General features: G+C 35.9%; 1 protein-coding gene across 4 annotated transcripts in view; it reads right to left on the bottom strand.

Annotated features, from left to right (window-relative positions):
• LOC121424008 (heterogeneous nuclear ribonucleoprotein A0-like) overlaps nt 1-23,421 on the bottom strand; it is a 30,086-nt gene that overhangs the window by 1,482 nt on the left and 5,183 nt on the right. For 2 of the 4 annotated variants that reach the window (XM_041619579.1, XM_041619578.1), the window contains exons 3-11: nt 19,909-20,075; nt 18,398-18,544; nt 17,223-17,271; nt 15,542-15,624; nt 12,061-12,247; nt 11,029-11,193; nt 6,547-6,597; nt 3,947-4,051; nt 1,310-1,390 (exon numbers count right to left, since the gene is read on the bottom strand). In XM_041619579.1, coding sequence (XP_041475513.1) covers nt 1,310-1,390; nt 3,947-4,051; nt 6,547-6,597; nt 11,029-11,193; nt 12,061-12,247; nt 15,542-15,624; nt 17,223-17,271; nt 18,398-18,544; nt 19,909-20,075 — 1,035 coding nt within the window. The remainder of the gene's footprint in view (nt 1-1,309; nt 1,391-3,946; nt 4,052-6,546; nt 6,598-11,028; nt 11,194-12,060; nt 12,248-15,541; nt 15,625-17,222; nt 17,272-18,397; nt 18,545-19,908; nt 20,076-23,421) is intronic. The other 2 variants (XM_041619581.1, XM_041619580.1) reach the window with 1 other exon arrangement.

Raw genomic sequence — 23,421 nt, forward strand, 5'->3', positions numbered from 1 at the left:
ACTCGATTTCAGAATGAAATGTAATAGAATTTGATGCCAATAATGAGATTTGGAATATCTTACTGTGTAATGTTCGAAATCATCGTACAAATACCTATATTCAAATCTGTGACTATGCTATTATCCTTCTAATAAAAGCGAAATTAATATGCGGTCGTAATGACGTCATAGCAGTTGTACGATTGGAAACTACTTTGGCCTTTACTAAAAAATAAAGGCTTGCAATTTTTCAAAATGGTTATATTAGTATTCTTTCAATTAATTTTAACCTCAAATAAAATGATATGTTCCATTCACATTTTCAGAAAATGAGCAAATTGTTCCAAAATCGGACCTCGAACAGTCATAAGGTGTGCGGTGGCCTTAAGCCAATTAAAATTTTTTTAAAGTTGTCATATCCAACTTGATGAAACACCCCAATGGTTTCACTTCACCTTTTAAAAAGAAAAGAAAAAACAAACAATATTGAAATTCAACCCTTATATAGAAAAGATTGGAGTTAATACAAAAGATCAGTGAAACTGTTCAATGATAATTTGGTATCAATATTGGACTGAAAAAAACTTTTTTGAAATTGTCACATAGCCAGCATTGTCACTGTGGTGGTCGACACTGGTCAATCCTCTCCAAAACACAAAACCTTAAAGTGGTAATCGGTGTAACATCACAATACTCTACACTCATCCAGCACCAATTTTCCCCAGTGACAAATGATTTAAATGATTTGAAAACTCGATTTTTATCATATTTCTAACATATGCCATACCCATCATTTTCCCTTGAATAATAACGGTTATTTATATGCGCTATACACAAAAAGTATCACAGCGCTTACAATTGTCAGAAAGGAAATATAAATATAAATGTTAAGTAACAAAAAATGAAAAAATTATATACATTAAATTGCATCAACTATTGGTCTATACCGACTCCAACATTAGTCAAACCGTCCACATTGCTCTTTACTGACAAAATGTATTGTCGAATGATTGTCCTATAGAATATGAATATAAATTAGGATTATTTTTGTATTCCATTTGTTCTTCCAGAGAATTTCAGCATGTTTCTAAAACGGGCAAGAATCTGTTTTCAATCAGGTTTTTCTTTTCTAGGTTTCGCCAACACAAGAGCCTGTTGCAGAAAGTCTCGCGTTTATAAACACAACTCCAAAAAAATCCCACACAAGTCCCATACATCACTTCTGATTGGTCGAAAATCAAGCTGCGTTAATGATTTGCAATTGCGTTTGATTGCGACCCTTTCAGGAAAACAGGTCCCTGGCCTCAATGTTCATAAGGGACATACTGACCTTGGTTATACCCTTGTTGGTTGTAGTTTCCTCTCTGGGGTCCATATGTTGAAGCTTCTTGAGCGTAGTTTCCCATTGATCCTACAGAACAGAAAAGACAGCATCAAATTTTATACAACAGGTGTAATATTTCAAGCAATGAGATATTTAGATATTTAACCTGTTTGAACCCTAAATCTCCCGGGGTATGACGTAATCTATGCAGTTGCATTGGTAAATTTCAATGAATTCATATATTTTTATTTTATATGAATTATGCTAATTTATTCATGAATCATACTTTTTGCTCTGATTCACTAAACTAGCGCGAGACTTGAAAGTAAAAAGTCAGTGAGCGGCGAGGTCAAAAAATTTCGCGAAAATTGTCGAGGGGGGGCCATTATGGGCCCCCCCCCCCGGGAGAATTAGGGTTAATATGTATCTCATTGCAGAGCAAAAGGCGTGCACTGAAAACGGACACTCCAGCAGGCTAGCACTGTAATAACAGCAGCAGATTGAGAGCATAAAATTTGCATTTTCTGTGTCTTTATTTTATTCAACAAAATTAATACTGCACTTGCTCTTGTGTGTGTGTGCAAGTAATTGGTGTGAATGCTTGATTTCTTCAGATGGTGCACATTGTGCATTGCCTATAAGGCTCATGTAGGGAAAGGCGGGGTAAGTTGAGCATAGGGGCAAGTTGAGCCACCACCCCCAGGCCAATAATGAATGAGTCAGACATTGTGGTGGTGTCATGTATTGATGACTAATTACATAACCCTTAACCCCACCACATTGTTTCCAACTTTGAAACAAAAAGTAATTTTTTAGAGGGAAAAATACAAATTTCACCCCCCCCCCCAAAAAAAAAAAGGTGTGATTATTTTTTTTTTACCCGCACTCATCTTTAAATATAATAAAGAAATAAGAACAATATTGTTAGTCCAAGTATGGATTCTCATTCTTGTCATGGTCTTTACATGATGGATGCATAAGAAATGTGTGGATGTGAAAATATCGCATGAAGTTTGGACTGGGGTATTTTTAGCAAGCTAACATGGGGCAAGTTGAGCCATAGTAATTCTTATGGTCATGTATAATAAAAATCAAAAAACCTTAAAAAGCCATTGATATGCAGGCAGAAAGGAGCAAATTCACATGACAGTATTTTCACTTTTAGAGGATGTTAGTATTAATATTTGATCCACAAGTTTTCCTGGATTTGGAGCCATATGTAGTATACCATGAAATCACATTTTCTGATAAATGTGAAAATGTATCTCACACATCTTTACCCCAAAACAAATGTGTGAGCCCAATTTCATTAGAATTTGTTGGAAACTGAGGAAGTAATTCTAACTGCAAGATTTTTACCTAATTTTCGCCATATATTTTAATACCATGGCAACACGATTTCCGGCACACACAAAAAAGAGGGGCCTTGCACATCTTTACTCAAGACCAATATTATGAGCCAAATTTCAAGAGAATTGGTTGAAAACTGATGAAGTGGTTCGAACTGCAATATTTTTACCCAATTTTTGCTCCATATCCTAATGGAGTTGTAGAGCAAGAGCATAAAGACTCAACATTTTGGGCAGGTTGACTGTTCATCTTCGAGAGTGAAGACGGGCAGTCAACCTGCTGAAACGCTGAGTCTTCTCTCCGAGTCTTCTCTACTGCTCCACTCACCGACTCTCAAGCCAGCCTTCTCTCATCTACTCGAGTCTCCCTCACATCTCCAACTTAGCTATCCTTCTACTCAAGCCTCTCATCCTGCCTACTACTCAAGCTTTCCACTCCTGGTTCACAGTCCTTTTAGGGACTACTCTCATTTCCGAAAGATTCTCTACATGTACTTTCTAAACCTCCACTTTCCCGCCTCTCCAGTTTACTTCTCACTCAATCCACTTTTTATCTCAGTCCTTTCCAGGACTTTACACATGGACATGGTGTACATAAAAGAAATGGTCCAGGCTGAAAATATTCATAGCTTAATAAATAGAGTAAAATTCACAGAGCATAATGCTAAAATTTTATCAAAATCGGATAACAAACAAGAAAGATATTGAATTTTAAAGTTTATCAATATTTTGTGAAAACAGTTTTATGCACATCGTCATGAATATTCATTAGGTGGGCTGATGTCACATCCCCACTTCCCTTTTTCTTTATGTTATTACATGAAATCATAAATGTTTTAATATTTCATACATGTGTAAATGATGTATCTCCATTATGATGAAATAAGTTGTGGCATTAAATAACTAATGCTGTTAATCAGTTATCAATCCAGTTGTTTTAGTTCATGTAGGAAATGTTTGAATAAACCTAATTTCATTAAACAAATTACAAAAGAACAAGTGGGGATATGACATCATCAGCCCGCCTAATAAATATTTATAAAGACATGCCTCGAACTGTTTCACCGGAATAATGCAAATCTTTAAAATTTGATAACTTCTTATTTGTTATCCGATTATGATCAAATTTTCAGCATTTTGCTTTGAGAATTTTACTCTATTTATTGAGATATAAATATCTCCAGCCTGGACCATCCCTTTAAACCACTTCTGCAATTGTTCATAACACAATGCAAACTATCAAACATCACGAGTAGTCACCTTTACATAGCAAGTACAATTCAAATAGGTATACCTTGGGTTTGATACTGTTGCTGAGGCTGCTGCTGCTGTTGTTGTTGGCCGTATGGGTCCTGCTGGGGTTGTTGGTATCCTCCGTAGTTACCGTAGTTGGGTGCACCTGTCATGGATATATAACAACCATCATTCATGAAAACAAACTGAACTCTTTAACGCAACACTGCAGCTTTGTTTGCGGGCTGAGCAAAGCACAAATCTATGGTATCATGGGGGGTTGCAAGAAACTTGCAATCAATCGCAAATCTATTTGAGGTCCCTAGATCAATCCTATTGGGGTGTTGCAAGAAACTTGCAATCAGTTGCAAGTCTATTTTTGGTCTCTAAATCAATCATGTCTTGCGGTTAATTGCAAAATAGTGATTGATTGCTAATCTCTTCCTTGAAACAAGGAGTTTAATCTGATTTGCTACAGCTGATGTTTATCTATCAGTTGTAAAATTGGAACAGAATATTTGCAATTGATCGCAAATATTTTCTTGCAACATCCCCTACGTCTTGCATTGGCTCATTTGCAAACGATTCCTGGGCCCTGTTTTACAAAGAGTTACGATTGATCCGATCAATCGCAACTATGGACGGCCAGCAACGTTAACATCTATTATGCATGTTCGTTCAAAATATTTTCTAGCTGTGATGTATATTCATGCATTCATTGTTTTCTTGAAAATTCAATGCGCTTCTCTTTGCATAAAAAGGACATTGTGCAAATTTTTCGTAGAAAAAATTATGACACCAGTGTGTGTTGTATAGAATATAAAGCCTGGACTGCCTGAAATGAGAAGTTGTCGGGCCTCAGGGCTTGAAATCTGGGAAAGGCCTCCAGACAGGCATCTACATGTGTAGTACATTTTAGCTTCTGCGAAAAATCAAGGCCAAAATAACAGTTATGCTTGTGTCAAGTCAGCGAGGCTTATTTAAGTATTTCAGGACTTCAATAAAACCAGTCAGGTTGACTGATATGGTGGGCATAAATCTCCCTTTTGGTAAACTACAGTCAAATCGGAAAAAAACCGACTCCAGAACGACCAAAGCTTTTTTGTTATTCCCAACAACACACCCTCAGTCGATTTGAAGTCGGTTTAATTTGGTTTTACGGTAGCATTAGGCTTAATACATTAAGTCTCGGTAAAAGGTTGACCGAGTACATTTCAAGTATAAACAAGTGCATGAAACCAGCACCAAAACCAAAGGAGTGTTTTAATGAAGCACCTTGTCTGTGATTTTCCATGCAATTAAAATTAGATGAAAGGATTTTATTTTGTAGTTTAGAAGAATTGTCCATGAGAACCACAGACAATTTGCTTTATGATACACTCCCTAGAACCATAAGAAATCACTCTGTGTCAATAAATCAACTCTAAAAAAAAACAGAAAACGGAGAAGATTTTGAAGAAAATATTTAGACGGCAAATGTTCAATTCTGCCTAATTTCAATTCACACGCTACAATCTTCTGGATTAAAAGTGTAATGTAATTAAAATATGGCTAAGTTGAATGATGAAGTCGCCAGAAAAATAAAGGAGAAAAAATTGTAATGTTCATGCAAAAAAATATCTGTGTACAAAAGGTTGCAAAGAGAAAACCAGATATTAGTTGTGACAGAATGTCAAGAACATCAATTCATTACAATATAAAAAAAAATTGTTAGAGAGAACAACATGTAGGAAGATGAAAGAATGTAAAATCAACATAACACAAGCCCAGTCAAATAACATCTTTGAATTTATTCAAATTTGTTAATTAAAGGTCAAGTCCACCCCAGAAAATTCGATTTGAATGAATAGAGGCAAATCAAACTAGCATAACACTGAAAATTTCATCAAAACCGGATGTAAAATAAGAAAGTTATGACATTTTAAAGTTGCGCTTATTTTTCACAAAACAGTGATGTGTAAAACTCAGTGACATGCAAATGAGACAGACAATGTCGCTCACTCACTAAGTCTTTTGTTTTTTTATTGTTTGAAGTATACAATATTTCATTTTGTACAGATTTTACAGTAAGGACCAACTTGACTGGACCATATAGTATCAAAGAATGCTAATTCCATTATGTTCAGGGAGGAATAAATTGTTGTTTCACCTGTTTTGTGAAATTAAGCAAAACTTTAGAATGTCATAACTTTCTCATTTTACATCCGATTTTGATGAAATTTTCAGCATTATGCTTGTTGGATTTTTCTCTTTTTATTCCAATCAACTTTTTGTTGGGGTGGACTTGTCCTTTAATCTCTGTCACATAAAAAAAAATGTGAATTGAATATCAAGAAAATTTCAGGATATATAATCTCACTTTGTAGCTTTCTGATTTCCAATCACTAAATTTGCAAGATCAGCACTCAAATTGAAAATTGAACAAAAATTGCCAAAAGAGGGGGTAGGTATATTCTATTTTGAAAATTTACATAGAGAATAGCTGGTTGCAAAAAGATTTAATTTCAATTTCAGAATTTCCAATAACCTGCAATGCATTTTCATTGAACAAAAAGTCTAAAAATAGGTTGAGAAGTAAACAAACCCCAAATTGGATTAACTTTGAAATTTAGTTAAACCATCGAACAAACACAAAAGTCTGTGGGCACTTGACTGGTTTACCATTGCGAGATCTTTGGTCTGCATAATTATCACCTCCCCCACTATGCTTTCCTGGAATAAATGGGAATAATTAGGATAGGACAATACATGTAGTCACTCACATTCATTGTTTCATAAACCTACATTAAGTACACTTATTGCAGATTATATTTGCCATTATAAATAGAACATACTCTGAGCTGTGCATACTGATGTAAACAAGTCTATATGACCTGAGGGACATGCAAGTAAACTAACATTTGGCCTTTGACAAATATTTCAAAATCAAGTTATCATTCTCATTCAATCAAAATTTCTTGACCAAAAATGCATGTTGTGTGGTGATTAGAATTGTGCTCAAGGAAACATACAGTATGGAAGGTTAGGATTGAAATATTAATTGTTACAGCTTGAGAGTGTTATACTCTTATCTGTTAATGAGACATTACTTACATTGAAGAGTGGATACCATGCGCGACCAAAAAAACATGTAAAAAGGGTATCTTTTTAAAGAGAGGGCATGCTACGTACGTAACGTAAAAAGGCTGTCAAAAACACTAAAATAATGAAACAAGTGGAATGCCTCTGGCCGTCTCACCTGCATCACGCGGTTCAATATAGCAGCAGTGCTGACTTTGAATACTACTCTAACTCGCACAAGATGTTCAATGATACATGGTTACTCTTATGTCCACTTTTTATGAACTAGACCAATAAACTTACAGAGATATGATGGTTATTCAACAAAAAACCCAACATGGCCAAAGTTCATTGACCTTACATGACCTTTGACCTTGATCATGTGACCTGAAGCTCGAACAGGATGTTCAGTGATACTTGATTACTCTTATGTACAAGTTTCATGAATCAGATCCATAAACTTTCAAAGTTATGATGGTAATTCAACAGATACACCCAATTCGGCCAAAGTTCATTGACCTTTGACCTTGGTCATGTGACCTGAAACGCGCACAGGATGTTCAGTGATACTTGATTACTCTAATGTCCAAGTTTAATGAACTAGACCAATAAACTTTCAAAGTTATGATGGTAATTCAACAGATACCCCCGATTCGGCCAAAGTTCATTGACCCTAAATGACCTTTGACCTTAATCATGAGACCTGAAACTTGCACAAAATTTTCAGTGATGCTTGATTACTATTATGTCCAAGTTTCATGAATCAGATCCATAAACTTTCAAAGTTATGATGGGAATTCAACAGATATCCCCAATAAGCACCACTAATAAATGCATAGACAACCACCGTAATAATCGAGGTCATTTTTCTGGCCTGGGTGCGCCGAGCGGGCCGGTCGCGTAGCTAACTAGTGACGTTGATGATGCGCTGGGGCTTCAGTCGACTCGTCATAGATCTTCTAGCAACATAGACAATGACATCTAATTTGCCTGGTCTGATTTGAAGTGCAATTGCTTCAGGGCTGATGTTTATCAACGATGATTGTTCAAGGTCAGATTTCAAATTTTAAATTGCATTTGACTTTTAAGTCTATAAATCTTAATAGAAGAAGCTGCAAGCCCGAAATCCGGGTCTAATTTCAACTTCGAGTCCGAGACTATGGACGGCGAAAAAAAACCCCCATGCATCGGATGCACTGCATTGGCTGCGCGCTGCGCTGCAGCTGAGCTGCACAGCCATGCAGGCGCTGCGTCGCGTCGAAGGTCGATAATCATTGAGCAACCAAACTTCCAAAGCCAAATTAAAGCTTGAATAAACGGCCACCTATTCACATTTTCCCTGGTTTTCTTCAATAATTTCTAAGAAAATCAGCCAATTGAGGGAAATTGATTGCAATGTTACATCGTTTGCAGAGTGCCATCATCGACATTCGTTTTGCGTTAGAAACCTTAGTTATAGATCTAGGCCTAGACTAGAAATGGGGGCTAGATAGATTAGACCATCTTAATTTCTGATTTTGGGTAGAAAGTAGACTTGATAGACCGCATCCATATCTTAATTTGACCATTGATTCTGTGCAATCAATGTTTAAATACTTTTACATAATTTGTTTGCCATATTGCAATTGGTAAATTTTCATGGGCCTGCATGGCCTGGGCTTGGCTGGCAGAACGCGTTTTTTTTTGGATAAATTTCGAAAGTGAAAGAGCAAAGTGACTGAGCTCGTCGTGATTTTATTTTTATGCATTTTCTGACTGAATTTTAAAGATTTCATGCCTAACGCTAATGCCTAACGGTAACTTGTCAACCATATAATCTTCTAGTTCTAGATCGAGACTTTACCTTGTATGTAGGCATTTAACGGACTAAAAAATCATATTCATAACCTCCTAGCGGCTAGCCCATGCAGACTGGCCTTAATTGAACCAAACTTAGCTTGCATGGACCAACCCTCAAATGGTCTAGATTTAGGCGTCCTATACTATAAAGACAATGTGGAATTCGTCTGTTTTGAGTTGATTATTATTTTAGTATTTTTTTATTGTTGCATAGACTCATACCAACTCATACCAACAAGACGTGCTAGATCTATATATATTCTAGATCTACTTAGATATCCAGTGTGGAACAACATCTTCAACAAACAGATCGAGACTGGTCAAAGCATTTGTCTACAGTCTAGTTAGACAAATAAAGTTTTCTAGATCTTTAGACTTGGGTCTATCGATCAACTAGACAGGAATAACCATCGTTTCTGGGGATTTATTCAACAATTTCTGACATTTTACTTTAATCTCCATCGGTGAGTGAGCCAGCGCAGTTCAGCAGAGCAACCAAAATACAGAGACTGAAGCTTTTGGTCTATCGATCAACATGATCAAGATCTATGTTAGATGTAGACTTCACTTATTACTCATTGGAATGTATTTCTAAATTTATAAGTTTTGGGGAAAATGGTGAAAAGAAATGATAACATACTACTGATAGATACGTGAATTATTTTTTTAATACCCATTGGCATTGCTGCCTGCTCTAATAAATAAATAAATAAATGAGTCACGGCCTATATGGACTGCAGATAAATGCTGATCGACGCCTAGCAGAACAAGTACGTACCAGTGCTAGACTAGGGGGTTGAAATCTAAGCAGACGACGGAGCATAATGTAGCTTAAGCATAGAATGATGATGGGTTCAGCGAAGAGCCCAGAGAAAATAAGGGGGACATATTCAATCCCGAAATGCTTTGCGAGTGGTCACAAAATCGTCTCGGCGCAAATCACCTAATTCAGCCGTCTGGTGAAATCGCTGATAACAACAATCACCGATTTGGTAATTATTTTAGTTTCCTGAAACTTGCATTTGTAAAGTTTTAAATATCAAAGTATGTTTTCATATTTATGTATATCCCTCAACATATTTTTCAATGTTATCTTTGATATCGTTGTAGTCATATTCTTTTATATTCGTTTCTTGATCACTACTAATTTGTTGTTGTATTAAATCGGCATTTGATTTCGTTGTCATGAACAATAAAATATGCGCGCAGCTCAGTTGCATGCGCGTATCGAGTTGACCTTCCTTAGAGCAACACGCTTGTGTGTTGCTGCCCTCTACGTTCGTTGGCAGCGCCTATAGTCTCACTTTGCTTCGCAGGTGAGACAAAAAGGGTATCTATTTCACTTGGAAAGCTAAGTTTTCAGGGTCAAATTTGCGAGGGTATAAGAAAAATTAAGACAAATGTTTTATAAAGGATGTACTTTTTGCCCAAATAGTCAACACTTCATGTTTAGAGTACAATTTTTGCAAGGTGGGGCCGTACTAAACCCAATGATGTAGGTAAAGGTATAACCGACGACCAATCGACGTCCATGACATGACAAAATATCGCTGTACATGTTTAGGGGGTTCAATTCAGGGAATACTTGCCAAGAGTATCGTTTTGTTTACAATACTTGACTTCTTGAGGGTAGGGTTTCACACGCCAATAATTGTTAAGGGGTGCATTTTCAGAATAAGGACAATACGTGTTTAGGGTGCTTTTTGAGACCCCATGGTCGCGCATGGTATCCACTCATCAATTGAAGTGGCCCCCCTGGGGTACCTCAATCTTCATTCATGACAAGACAGTTTACCAGTACCAACAAATCAATATTAAATTCATTGCATACTCATATGACCCTTCTCTTTTCATTTTGGTACTGGTTGACAGAGTTGGCGAATGGCACTCTATAAACGTACAGTCCACTAATCTGGGATAACCGCAATCAACACCTAAAGCCAGGATTACACCAAAACCAAATTCTCAATAAATAAATTAGGACCGATTCTAGCCAAATTCTGCTTTTTTCGGGTGGTTTCGGTGGATTCGAATGTTCTCTAATCCTTCCTGAATTTCCTTGCATTCGCGGAGGGAAACAGAATACTCCCCAAAACCACCCGAAAAACATGGATTCGCAGCTGATTCGGTTCTGGTGTATCAACTAGGCCACGATAGAGTACCTTCCAAAAACTTTAGCCGCTGACGGGTTTACGGAGCGGGGGCAAGAAAATATACACAGTATACATCCTTTCTCCTACATACCTCCATAAGCCTGCTGTGGTTGTTGCTGGCCATAGCCTCCTTGTTGCTGCTGGGGTTGCCTGTAACCATTGTTGAAGCCTTGCTGCTGTTGAGGACCACCGAATCCACCACCGCCGCCACCCCTTTGCTGCTGGTATCCACCACCTTGCGGTCCACCGAATTGACCTGAAAAAATTTTTAAAAAGGCAAACGTTTCTTACAATCATTCGGAAGGAAAGAAAATTAAAGGTGATCAGAGGACACCAATCTTGCTGGTGATGATAGTAGATCCGATTCAGTGCTGGGGGATATTTCTATATGATGCGATATTGAAAAAATATTGTATATTCGATAATGGTTTTATGATTATGTTGATATATCCTGGTAGCATGATATGACCATTCACATTATTGTAAATCATGAAAAGGTAAACACTATTTCTTTTCAATGCCTGCTCTGTATAGCTTTTAATAGACTAACTCAAAACTTTGTAAGTTTGGTACACAAATGCCCCCCTATTCATGGACAAGCACCAAGATACCTATGGGATAGTACCATAATCCATACATCCAATATGAAATCCATAAAAACAAAAGGCCTTAATATCATTTCCTCCTTACGTGCTTTCAGCAATTCCTAGCCTTCACAGAACTGCAGATCATAATGAACATAAATGAATTTTCAGATTCGGAGCTTTATCAAATTACCGGCAATATTTTGCAGACGATAAGGCTGGTCATGTTTCATTTTAAACCCCATCTAAATGTTCTGCAGGTACAATTTACATGCAATATTATGAGAAATTGGACACACCAAATAATGCAAAATCTACTATCAAAAGAAATAAAGTAAAGTAATAAGACCGGCATAGATAAATGCTGAAAATATTTAATTTGGTTATGTTTGTGTATCCTTTAAAAAGATTTCTGATTGGCAGTGTATATAAATGAAACACATAAATTAGCAGGGGTTCTTTTACAATATACAAAGACTACATTTTGAATGACACGTAATAAAGGCCTTTTCTTTCTTTTTTTTTAGCCCAGTACCCACCCATGGGTTGGCCCATGTTCCACTGGTTGTTGCCGCCCCCGTAGTTGTTGCTACCGCCGTATCCAGGCCCGCCTCCTTGGTTCCAGTTACCGCCACCGCCACCACGTTGTTGGAAACCACCACCTTGACCGCCAAAGTTTCTACCTTGTCCTGGATTGTTCCTAGGTTGGGCCTTCTTGATCTCCATCTTTAAGAAAAGAGACCAAAACAAGCATAAGAAGTGATGCCAATGTTGAGACAGTCACACCAATGATAACCAACTCCAGCCCAATCAGAGCTATTATATGTACACTATGTACAACGATATACCAAGAAACAATTGGTTTTTATCCGTGTGTCTGTATCATTAGGGTTAGAAGTTAATTCAAGATCAACACACAATTGAAAAGTTAAAAAAGAATATCAACTATTTTTATTGAAAGATAATTGAATGCTGATCTAGCAAAAGCAGAAAATACATGATTTGATCGGTTTGAGGTATGGGTATAATGGTATCTGTTTATTTAAATTAGAAAATTAGAATCTCAATTAATTTGCAATAATCCTGAATGTCAAATTTTGCTTGCCTCTATTTATGACATCAAGACATCTTATTTTCCACCCCAAAAATAATTTGTTGATGGAATTTACCAATTATACCAAAAAATATTTCACATTATGATGTCACATGACCCATACAATGTTTTCATCACATGACAACAATGAAACAATTAACAATTTAGAATTCAGTCATTTCAATGTTTTGAAAAAAATTAAGCTGCATGATATACGTATATGACAAGGACTGTCAATCTCCATGTGCCTCCAACACAATGAAATGCCCAGTGACCCACTAAAACATCAATGTTCTTTTATAAACTGTTATATTTATCATAATCATTTAAAGGGTCAATTATTTCTCTCTATGCATACATTACAGAATGCTTCCCGAATTCTAATAGGCTGAGGGAAATTTCAACTCACTTTTTTTTCTAATTTGTTAAGTTTTTCCTTTCACTTACACTGTATGATTCTAATGGGATTCCAGCAAGAACAGTAAATTTATCAGAATCCAAAGACAATTCGAAGGGCGTTTGACAGTAAAAAATTCAGATTTGTATATAATATATATGCCCAACTATTACTCAGTTCAGTTACTGAAGAAATTGTTCATTCCATGCATACATGTATGTACATGAGTTTATACTACATGTAATTATGTAAGTCATAAAAAGGTATTATTCAGATATTAAAGGCACAGGAGAAATAATAGATTGGCAGAGTCACGTTTGCTAACTCACTCCAATTTAAGACTAAATGACTATCTAAGCATCAAAGACCCATACCAGATCCAAAAATGAAATTGAAAAGTCACATATATTTACAAACTAATAAACACAGCAATGCAAGCTTAATGCATTTTGACCATTTATCAGCTGAGTATTTTGATAATAGCACCAATTATCAGGCTTTAGAAATAGCTTTGTTTTGCTTTTCACCAGGCTCCAGACCATTAGGTGTTGTGTTAGAAGTGTTGTGATTCCATAGATTGGTACACAGTTTTTTAAAAAAGGTGATTTTTCTTAAATTACAAATTTTATGTTCTTCACTTTAAATATCATAAATATTGTTTGCTGCAAGATTGAAGTGATGAAATCTACAGCTTTGGACTAGCATTTGCCACATTTCATTTCTCACTTATTTGGCATACCTTTCCTATTATATGCATTCAGATTATGTGGGACAACTTTTCCTGACATAGAAATTTAGGTCCAATAAGAGCCAAACAAAGAAATTAAAATTAAAAAACCTAGTAAAGGGTTGTACTGTAGATTTCCATTCATTTGAGCAATGTCAGAGCCATTTTCATCTGCGATTCAAACAAAAATTGAATTCATAACCTATAGAATGACAACCCTCCTGACACAATATACGTCACATAATTCAGGCTTTGAAAAAGCTTGATAAATCCAATTGTCGAAGCACTTTAATTTTTGAGTTTTTCTTAAAGCAAAATACCCAGCTGTCCGGTGGTGAATATGCATTATTCTTACATTATTGTATTATGTAGCTGATATATTTCCCATTTGTCAATATTACTTTTAGCTCTGGTTTAAGTCTTTAAAGATAGGACATATATGTAGTGCACACAAAAGTTGACAAAAGAGTGATCATGGTGAAAGAAAATCCTTCTTTTTTCCCCCATAAAGAGGGGCATATTTGGCCAGGTATTAAATAAAGATTACCCTCAAGCACCCACCTCTCTTCAATAAAAAATAAAATATTCATAGCAGGAAACATGTACACAATGAAACAAGGTTAGTAGACACTGTTAAACATGTGAATGATTTCATCATTAGCTTCAAAACCCCCAAACTTGAATAAACTTCATTGAACATTTCAGATGAGAGCTCTGCTTTTAAATTTTCTTCACAATGAACCTAGAGTCCTAGGCAGAAATATTTATAATTTCTGAGACTTGGGGGTTTAATTATCCAGATACACATTCTCAGTGTCTGAGATATTTGTCTGAGTGTATTTTGCATCATTTTTAATCATTAATGTTGGACAATTGAAATTAGACAAACCAAAGCAGAGCAGTCAACAACATAAATCAATAATGAAATTAAAAGCAAATTCTTCTAATAAATTAAACTACTTGGAGCATACCGTGTGGAAATATCACAGATAATTCTCTCTTAAAATAATTGTTTTTTACTACTCTACAAACTACACATTACTTCCATCACTTCATATCACACTTAGAGTCATTACAGAATGGTTATATATTTCATAGCATATTAATGTACAGACTCTACTATCAGTATTACCATACCGTACACTTTTTCTATGTAAGCAACAGTAAATTAGGTCAATATTTCCATGCAGAATTAGAAATCAAAACTTAGCAAGAGACTTAAAACAAACGAATACTGCAAAGTACTTAGCTTATGTTACATTTGCTTGACTTAAAGACATACGGAAAGAGTTTAAGAAGCAGTAACACTTTATTAACTTTGTGCTCCAAGTACTTTAACTTATTTCAAAGTAGCTGTTAAATGCCAGAACATTCAAACTCTCAACTCTCACTCGAACAAGTACGCAGATCAGATTCTAACCAAAAATAATTTTTTCAGGCTGGTGACAAGGAAACTACCCCCCCCCCCAAAAAAAAAAAAATGAAAATAAAAAATAGAAACCAATAAAAAGAAATAATAAATAAATAAATAAAATAAAATAAAATAAAAGTACAATTGAAAACTATGTGTCTCACTTTGGGCTTCATAACATACATGTATTTTAAAAATGAAATTGCTTAAAGAGCAAGAAACAAAAAATACGGAACCTTTGAAATATATTTTTTTCAATCAAAATAAATCCTTGTTTTTCAAATTACTGTCTGATTTTAAAAAATCTGCTGTGTACCTCTCTCCCTCTCAACCTTTTTTACAGTTCTCAGCAAAGGAAAATAAATAATTAAGATATAAGACTTAAACTCTACCGATTTCCCCTTCAGCTCCACGTGTTGCATTTGGACCAATTTCTCTACGTCTTCTTCACTTTCGAACGTCACAAATCCGAAGCCTAGAATACATGGTAGGTAGGTAGTAGGTACGTAGATACATGCCATTCCATAATAACGTAAACATAAAAGCTTACAGGTACAAATGCAAGACATACCTTCTACAGTGCATGCAAGCTTCCAATCCATCAGTAATTTTAGGTTTAGATTTACAATTTTTAATCGAAAGTTGAAATATATTAAAAAGTTTTGATCAAACAGATTCATGTAATAGATCTTTCTTGGTTGGAATATAACTAGATTGCATTGCACTGTAGAAAAAGGTAAGTCTTACAGCTTACTCTGGGATTACCTACATGAAAATAGAGAAAAACTTAGGAGAGAATACAATACAGTTAAGATCACCATACTTTTTTCATTATTCTGCAAAAATACCAATAAAAAATGCTAGGGCAGTGAACTTTGTATCGTAAAGCAGTTTAATCCACTGAAAAAAGGTGAAAATTAATAACCATTGGGTATAAAATAAATTTACTTGTAGTGTTTTTTTTGGGGGGGGGGCTATTTCACATTGGGGCGACTGCTGAAATTGGGGGTCATTCCCTTTTTAACGGCAATCACTTCTTTTACCGTATGTAGATTGTGGAACACAGATTTCTTAAATATTCTTGAATATTGTTTATTGGCAGATCTATGAGCAAAGCTAGAAAAGAAGGCCGCCCCAAGCCATTCCATTTTGTGGGGTACTTTAGGGGGGATTTGGGCTGTGATGAGGGTGGTATCACCCGTCACCCTTTTGTGATTTCAACATGTACACTGAGTTAAATAAAGCAATTGTGTTGATTGATCTTTGCGATTAAACTTTCTACGGACAGAACTTCCAATCAGTCATAGGTCAATTTTAGTTTAAAATACCAATAAAAAATCATGCTATTCACTGCAAATTTGCAATTGATTGCCTGGTTCTTGCGTCAAAAATTAATTGCAAATATTGTCGTGTAACATTCCATTCGTGGTTTTCCCGAGGACCTTCATGGTTTTTCAGAGTCGCGTGTTCTGTATATAACACCTCACCTTATTGCTCAGATTCTACTCAAGGAGCCCGCCATACATTCAATTATCAAATTTTATTTAGATATCGAGTGCACGCCGACACTTACGGAGTAATTTAAATCCCAATTCTTCGTAAGTCAGACCCTTGGTTGAATTACTTTCACAAACTTTTTCATCGAAAATAGGCTTTGCCTTTTTCACTCATTCGTATTAGGTAGTAATTTCTTTCATTTTCTTTACTGCGCCATCAGTGAGAAAGAAAATTATATATCATCACCTTAAAATATTCTATCAAATATCTGCATCAACTTATTGTACATGTACATAATTCCTTCACTTCATTCCAATAATTTTATGTGTCAACTGACTCCTAGTCTAATCTTACGTAGTACGATTCAGTTGCTGGTCACATTTACTTCAAGTTACACGGTATAAAATTCAGAAATTTAAAAAAAACTAAAATAGAAAGGATTTAGAAAATATGAGGTGTTCTGCCTCTCGAGTACTACTTATTAATTTCAACCGAATAATACATGCAATTACTTTATACTACAAGTTTACTTCAAATGACACGCTTCAATTAGATACAATTTCAATTCAAACATACCTCTGTGCTTCAAGGTTTCATTGTCGATCATGATGTGGACATCTTCAACCTGAAATTAGAAATGCAATATCAAATAATAAATGTAATTTCTGCAATTTCTCCCAGACTTCTCTTTATTCCAAATTGGATATTGTATTGTACCCCTTTTGCAATCTGCATGTACAAGGGCTAATTTTTGTAGTGGATGCAAAAAATCTTTTACCCCTAGTACTTTGTTTTACATATGAATGTACATCATGACCAGAATTTCCACAAATTTGTTAAACTCTGGAAAATTTCCAATGAACTGTTTCATTACAAAGACTCAAAATATATCCATTATTTTCTCTGCTCACTTAAAAGGCTTCATCAAATTAATGTGTACATTGGATCAAAAAAATGTACTGTTACATAAAATATGTCACATGGGCCTTGCATTTTCTTACATGTATTCATAAATAACCCCATTTAGAGATCTTCTTTGCATCGAGTAACAAAGCAATGACATCAGTTGCCATGGAGTCATGGCGGTCTGGTTCTAAACAAATGAACCCGGATTGTGTTTCTCATAGGAGAAAATGGCTGTAACAGGGAATTTCATCGCTTTGCAAACTCAGAATGATGGTAATTTCTGCAAATACAAATGTGCTAAGATGATCGTCGGCTGCAACTGTTTAGAACCACTCCGGTTCATTGTCACGACAGTGACGTCACACTTCGGTACTCTATAGATGATGGAAAACAAGGCTTAAGGCCACCGCACACCCTACGACCCGACTGGTCTCGACTGGCTTGCGGCTGAATGAGGGGAGATGAATCGTAAGGTAGTCAAAAGCCTCGAAACCACAAACCTTGCGATCCGATCTGTGACTCGCGCATGCGCTTTTTGCTTTTTGCCATAGCATCTGAGAAAGTGCGCTTACTACTGCGTATGAGCGTTGTTTATCAGATATGCGTCGTGCAACTCTACTGTCTGATTGGCTGGAAGTTGGAATGAGCTTGTGATCAAGTCATAACGATTCGACATGTGAAATCCTTCTGATTTTCCTTGCGACTTATCTCTGACCGGTCTGCGACGCTCAAGCTGACTAGAGCTGTGACGTCACATCTCCCATCAACCAGTTGCAAGCCTGTCGCCGACCAGTCGGGTCGTAAGGTGTGCGGTGGCCTTAAGATGTGATAAAAAAAAAACTTACTGTTCCAAAGTTGCTGAACACCTCAAATAAATCATCTTTGGTGGCTTGTTGTGAAATACCTCCAACAAAGATCTTCTTCTTCCTTTGCTGATCTCCAGGACCCTGTCTGGTCTCAGTTCCTCTGGCTTTGCAACGTTTACAATCAAGCTGGAAGAAAGAACATCGCAAGGTGGCACAAAGTCAGCATTGATCTAACAGAAACATTACTACCATTGTCTTGCTAAAGGACAAGTCCACCCCAACAAAAAGTGGATTTGAATAAAGAGAGAAAGATCCAACAAGCATAACACTGAAAGTTTCATCAAAATCGGATGTAAAATAAGAAAGTTATGACATTTTAAAATTTCGCTTGACTTTGCAAAACAATAACATGCACATCCTGGTTGATATGCAAATGAGGAAACTGATGACGTCAACCACTCACTATTTCTTTTGAATTTTATTATATCAAATATGAAATATTCTCATTTTCTCTTCATTGCCAAGTGAAGAAACGACTGATTCCTCCCTGAACATGTGGAATTAGCATTCTTTGATATTATTCAGTTCAGTCAAGTTGGTCTTTATTGTCAAATTTGTAAAAATAAAATATTGTATAATTCAAACAAAAACAAAAGAAATGGTGAGGGAGGGACATCATTGACTGCCTTATTTGCATGTCTGTTTTGTGAAAAATAAGCAAAACTTTGAAATGTCCATAACTTTCTTATTTTACATCCAATTTTAATGAAATTTTCAGCATTATACTACAGTGTAGTTTGATTTTTCTCTTTTTATTCAAATCAACATTTTTCTGGGGTGGACTTGACCTTTAACGCTAAACTAATGCAGTTCAAGGAAAAAAATGAATTCTTGAGAAAGTACGGTATTCCGAATAAAGATCAATTGCCACTATTATCATACATGTAGCTCTACATGTACATGTAGACTAAGTGATATATATTTTACTTTGTGAAATTATATAATCTCGGCTGCAAATGACTGTGCTAAAGATCAAAATCACAATTTTTTTTTTTCATGTGTGGAACAATCTATTATTACTGCTTGGAAAGAGACCAAACACAATGGAATGTCATACTTACCTTTAGTACTTGAACAGTTTGATTATTTTGTTAGATTCTGTTTGAACTCGCTTTGATATTGCTAACACAAATTATGCTCAATGCTTATATGGACACCCTTTAAATTGTAGCATACATTGTACCTTGGCAATCAAAGCTCTTAATAATGGGTAAGCAACATACATGTAGCCAGTTTGCCAGTATAGTCACAGTACACCAGCCACACAAAAGCATCTCACATTCCTATTACAACATCCCTTTCAATAGAGACATTTTAATTCCTGTATTTCATTTTTTTCCAATTGTTATGACAATACTCACTGAATATTCAGCTTAATGGGTATTTCATTTGAATGAGAAATGGTTGATTTGACATTAATAAGTTACTGATTTTATATAAGAAATCACTGATTTGAAATTGGAAAATGTTCCTGTTCTACAAGGACGCACCTCTTTTCCATCCAGCCTGTGGTTTTTCGTAGATACAACGGCTTCTACGCAGCTTGGATCGGCAAAGGTCACAAAGCCAAAGCCCTTGTTCACACCACGTTCTTTGTCCATCATTAAGATGAAATCGCTCAGCTTTCCATACTTCTCAAAGTATTGCCGGAACGTATCTACATATAAGGAGAAGAAAGGTAACTTGAACTAATAATAAATAACTGGTTCAGGCTCTGTATCGCAAAAGTTGATGCAGCGCACGACTCTGGCACTGGTCCGACGGTCCCAGACCGGTAAAAATTAATCTCGGGCCAGTATTACTTTTCAGAAATAGCCAGGGGGGGGCGTTTCATGAAAGGACTTGTCGGATGTTTTAACTGTCTTACCATAGGAACAGTGCCTCTCGGCCAATCATAATCATAAAAAGATGTCAGATCTGACAAACTTGTCGGATGAAAATGTTGAAGAAACACTCCCCTGATTTACTGGTCTGACATGACTAGTATAAAAATATATCAAACTGATACAAATTATATTTTTTCTTTTGTTTATAATCATAAAAATGGCTCTGGAGTCTCAAAAAATGTCTCTCATGAATTATGTTGTAGAGTGTTTGTGTACTTTGCACCTTTTCTTTTGCAGGGGGGGCAATAAGTAATAAAAGGCACCAAAATAAACCAAAGTCTCTTTTAGGTTTTTCTTTATTTTGGGGACCAGTAAAGTTTAGGTTCGGACCAGTAAAAAAGGAAAAACTGGGTATTTACTGGTCCAACGTGAACAGGTTGGACCAGTAGAAAAAAAGCAGAGCTGCCAACCTGAAAAGGAACATTTCAGTATTTTTGAAGCAGAAAATCAGTATTTCGCTGAGGAAATCAGTATTTTCAACAAATACCATAGGACCACACATACAACTGAAACTTTAGAAATCAGTATTTCACATGACACTATCAGTATTCTTCTCACTTTTCAGTACTAAATACTGAAAATCAGTACTACTTGGCAGCTCTGAAAAAGGGTTAGTGTGGAGCCCTGGTTGATGATTGATCATAAAGGTGCTCTCTACGATTGATTGCATTGTTTATGGTGCATGATCAATCACACAAAAAATGGCCTCATTATTAAGTTTCATGATACAGGATCTTGATTTAACATTTTCAAGCTACTGAAATCATTCAATTTCATTGGCTGATAGTAAACTTGTTATTAAAATCATACATTGTTATTGTAACATGGCTTCATGAAACAGGACCATGGTTAAGAGATTACATTTTGGAAGAAAATTTCTCAAAGAGGTTATGCTATGTATAATGACCCAACCATTTGTTACAGCAGGTCTGACAATAAATCCTTCTGGTGAACTATTCCAATATTTTCCTAAATAGGAATATATGGCGGCGGAAGCCAAAAATTTTAGGGGGCGGGTCCACCTAGAATTTTGGGATGGACACAGGTAAAAAAAATTGGACACGGAAAAAAAAAAGGTTATCAACCAAAATTTTAGGGGGCGTCCACCTGAATTTAGGGGGGACACAGGAAACAAAATTGACAAGGAAAAAAAAAGGGTTATCAACGGAAAATTTAGGGGGGTCTGTCCCCACCTCAAATTTAAGGGGAGACAGAGTCCCCGTCCCCCTATGTAAATAGGTACCGAAGTGTTACGTCATCTATTTTTTTTAGGGGGGGTCCACCCAAATTTAGGTGGGACGCAGGAAAAAAAATTGACAAGAAAAAAAAAGGGGTTATCAACAGAAAATTTAGGGGGGATCTGTCCCCCACCTCAAATTTAGGGGGTGACAGAACCCCCCCTATGTAAATAGGTACCGAAGTGTGACGTCATAAAAATTCCATTTCAGCATTTTTAATACCATATTTTGATAGAGCATGATGACATACTCCCACTACCAAAATGTTGTGCAATTCGGTCCATGGAAGCCTGAGATACATTTATGACCTCATGAATACATTGACTTCAAGGGGGCTAATTATGTATTCATGGGGTCATATCTCAGGCCCCCATGGACCTATTCCAGACCTTCATTTTTTAGGAGCGCAATCGCGCCGGCGCTCCTACCGCGCTCCTTAAAAAAAATAAGGAGAGCAAAAAATCGCGCTCCTCAAAAAAAAAAAAAAAAAAAAAAAATTGAAAAAAAATTTCCTAAAATTTCATATTTCACATCTTCAAATCCATGAAATAGCCTTCTTTTTTCCATAATTCCTTGAAATTACTTTGATTTAGTTGAAATCTATCAGAAAAATGAAGGATATTCATCTCTTTCCCGACTCTGATTTTAATTTAATCTCGGTAAATATTGCAGTCCCATGTAGTCCCATATGTAGATTTTCATGGCAACACCATGGAAGTCTACATGTGGGACTACAATATTTACTGAGGTAAGTTCAAATCAGAGTCGGGAAAGTGGTGAATATTCTTCATTTTTCTGATAGTTTTCAACTAAATCAAAGTAATTTCAAGGAATTATGGAAAAAGAAGGCTATTTCATGGATTTGAAGATGTGAAATTTTAGCAATTTTTTTTTTAATTTTTTTTTAGCAGGAGCGCATACAACATCTTGTAAACGTATTGACGTGACCCAGGCCTAGTTTCACCACAGATTAATTAATAGCTAACACAGCTATTGCATATATACAATGTTAAGAAAAATCTACAATTTATCATACATGTATTGTAATGAATTGATTTGAGCTCCTCACGGAGAGCGATTCTGAGGAGCTCAATTGAGCTCCTCAAAAAAATAAGGAGAGCGATTTATTGAGCTCCACGAAATTATAAACGTGAAGGTCTGCTATTCGCACCAAATTTTGGCAGTGGGTGTATTTCCTTATGCTCTACTAAAATATGGTATAAAAAATTCTGAAATGCAAAAAAAGTTTTTGTGATGCCATCACTTTAATAGTTTGGTACTTTGTTTAGATTGTAGTTGCTAAATTCTTTAAAAGGAATATGGATCATGACTGCTTTACTGCAAACCATTCAAGCTCGTTGCATACTTAACTACAAAGAAACACTATTTTAATTTTGTCCTTAAAATTCATAGTTTCCTTTAAGACTATCTTGGAAGCCAAAACAACTATTATCATTTTGAAGAATCCAAATACAACAATGCAAATTTTAAACATTTTCAAAGCTTACCAGCTCGATACTGATTTCACCACTAATCAGCAATCAATCAAGACACTTCTCTTTGCACATTGTCTAAAAAATATTGACTTTGTGGACTGGAAAACAGTAAAGAATGTGACTTTTCTACATGCAAAAGCATGTTATCACAGCTCCATCCCATATAAGTTGACGTCACAGAATCCTTGTGGGTGAATAGCACAATGATACCCATTTTGAATGTTTGCAAATCTAAAAGTACGTAATTCTAAGCTGGTAAGCTGTAAATTGCATGAAACTGGCTTTGTTTTATTTAGCAGTTTGATCGGTGTGTGATTTGTCATTTCAATTTTCGCTTCCAATAGGGTCGTCAATTTTCGCTTTCCTATCATAAAAAAATGTTG

This window comes from Lytechinus variegatus, chromosome 11, assembly GCF_018143015.1.
Source record: "Lytechinus variegatus isolate NC3 chromosome 11, Lvar_3.0, whole genome shotgun sequence".
NCBI classification, from domain to species: domain Eukaryota; kingdom Metazoa; phylum Echinodermata; class Echinoidea; order Temnopleuroida; family Toxopneustidae; genus Lytechinus; species Lytechinus variegatus.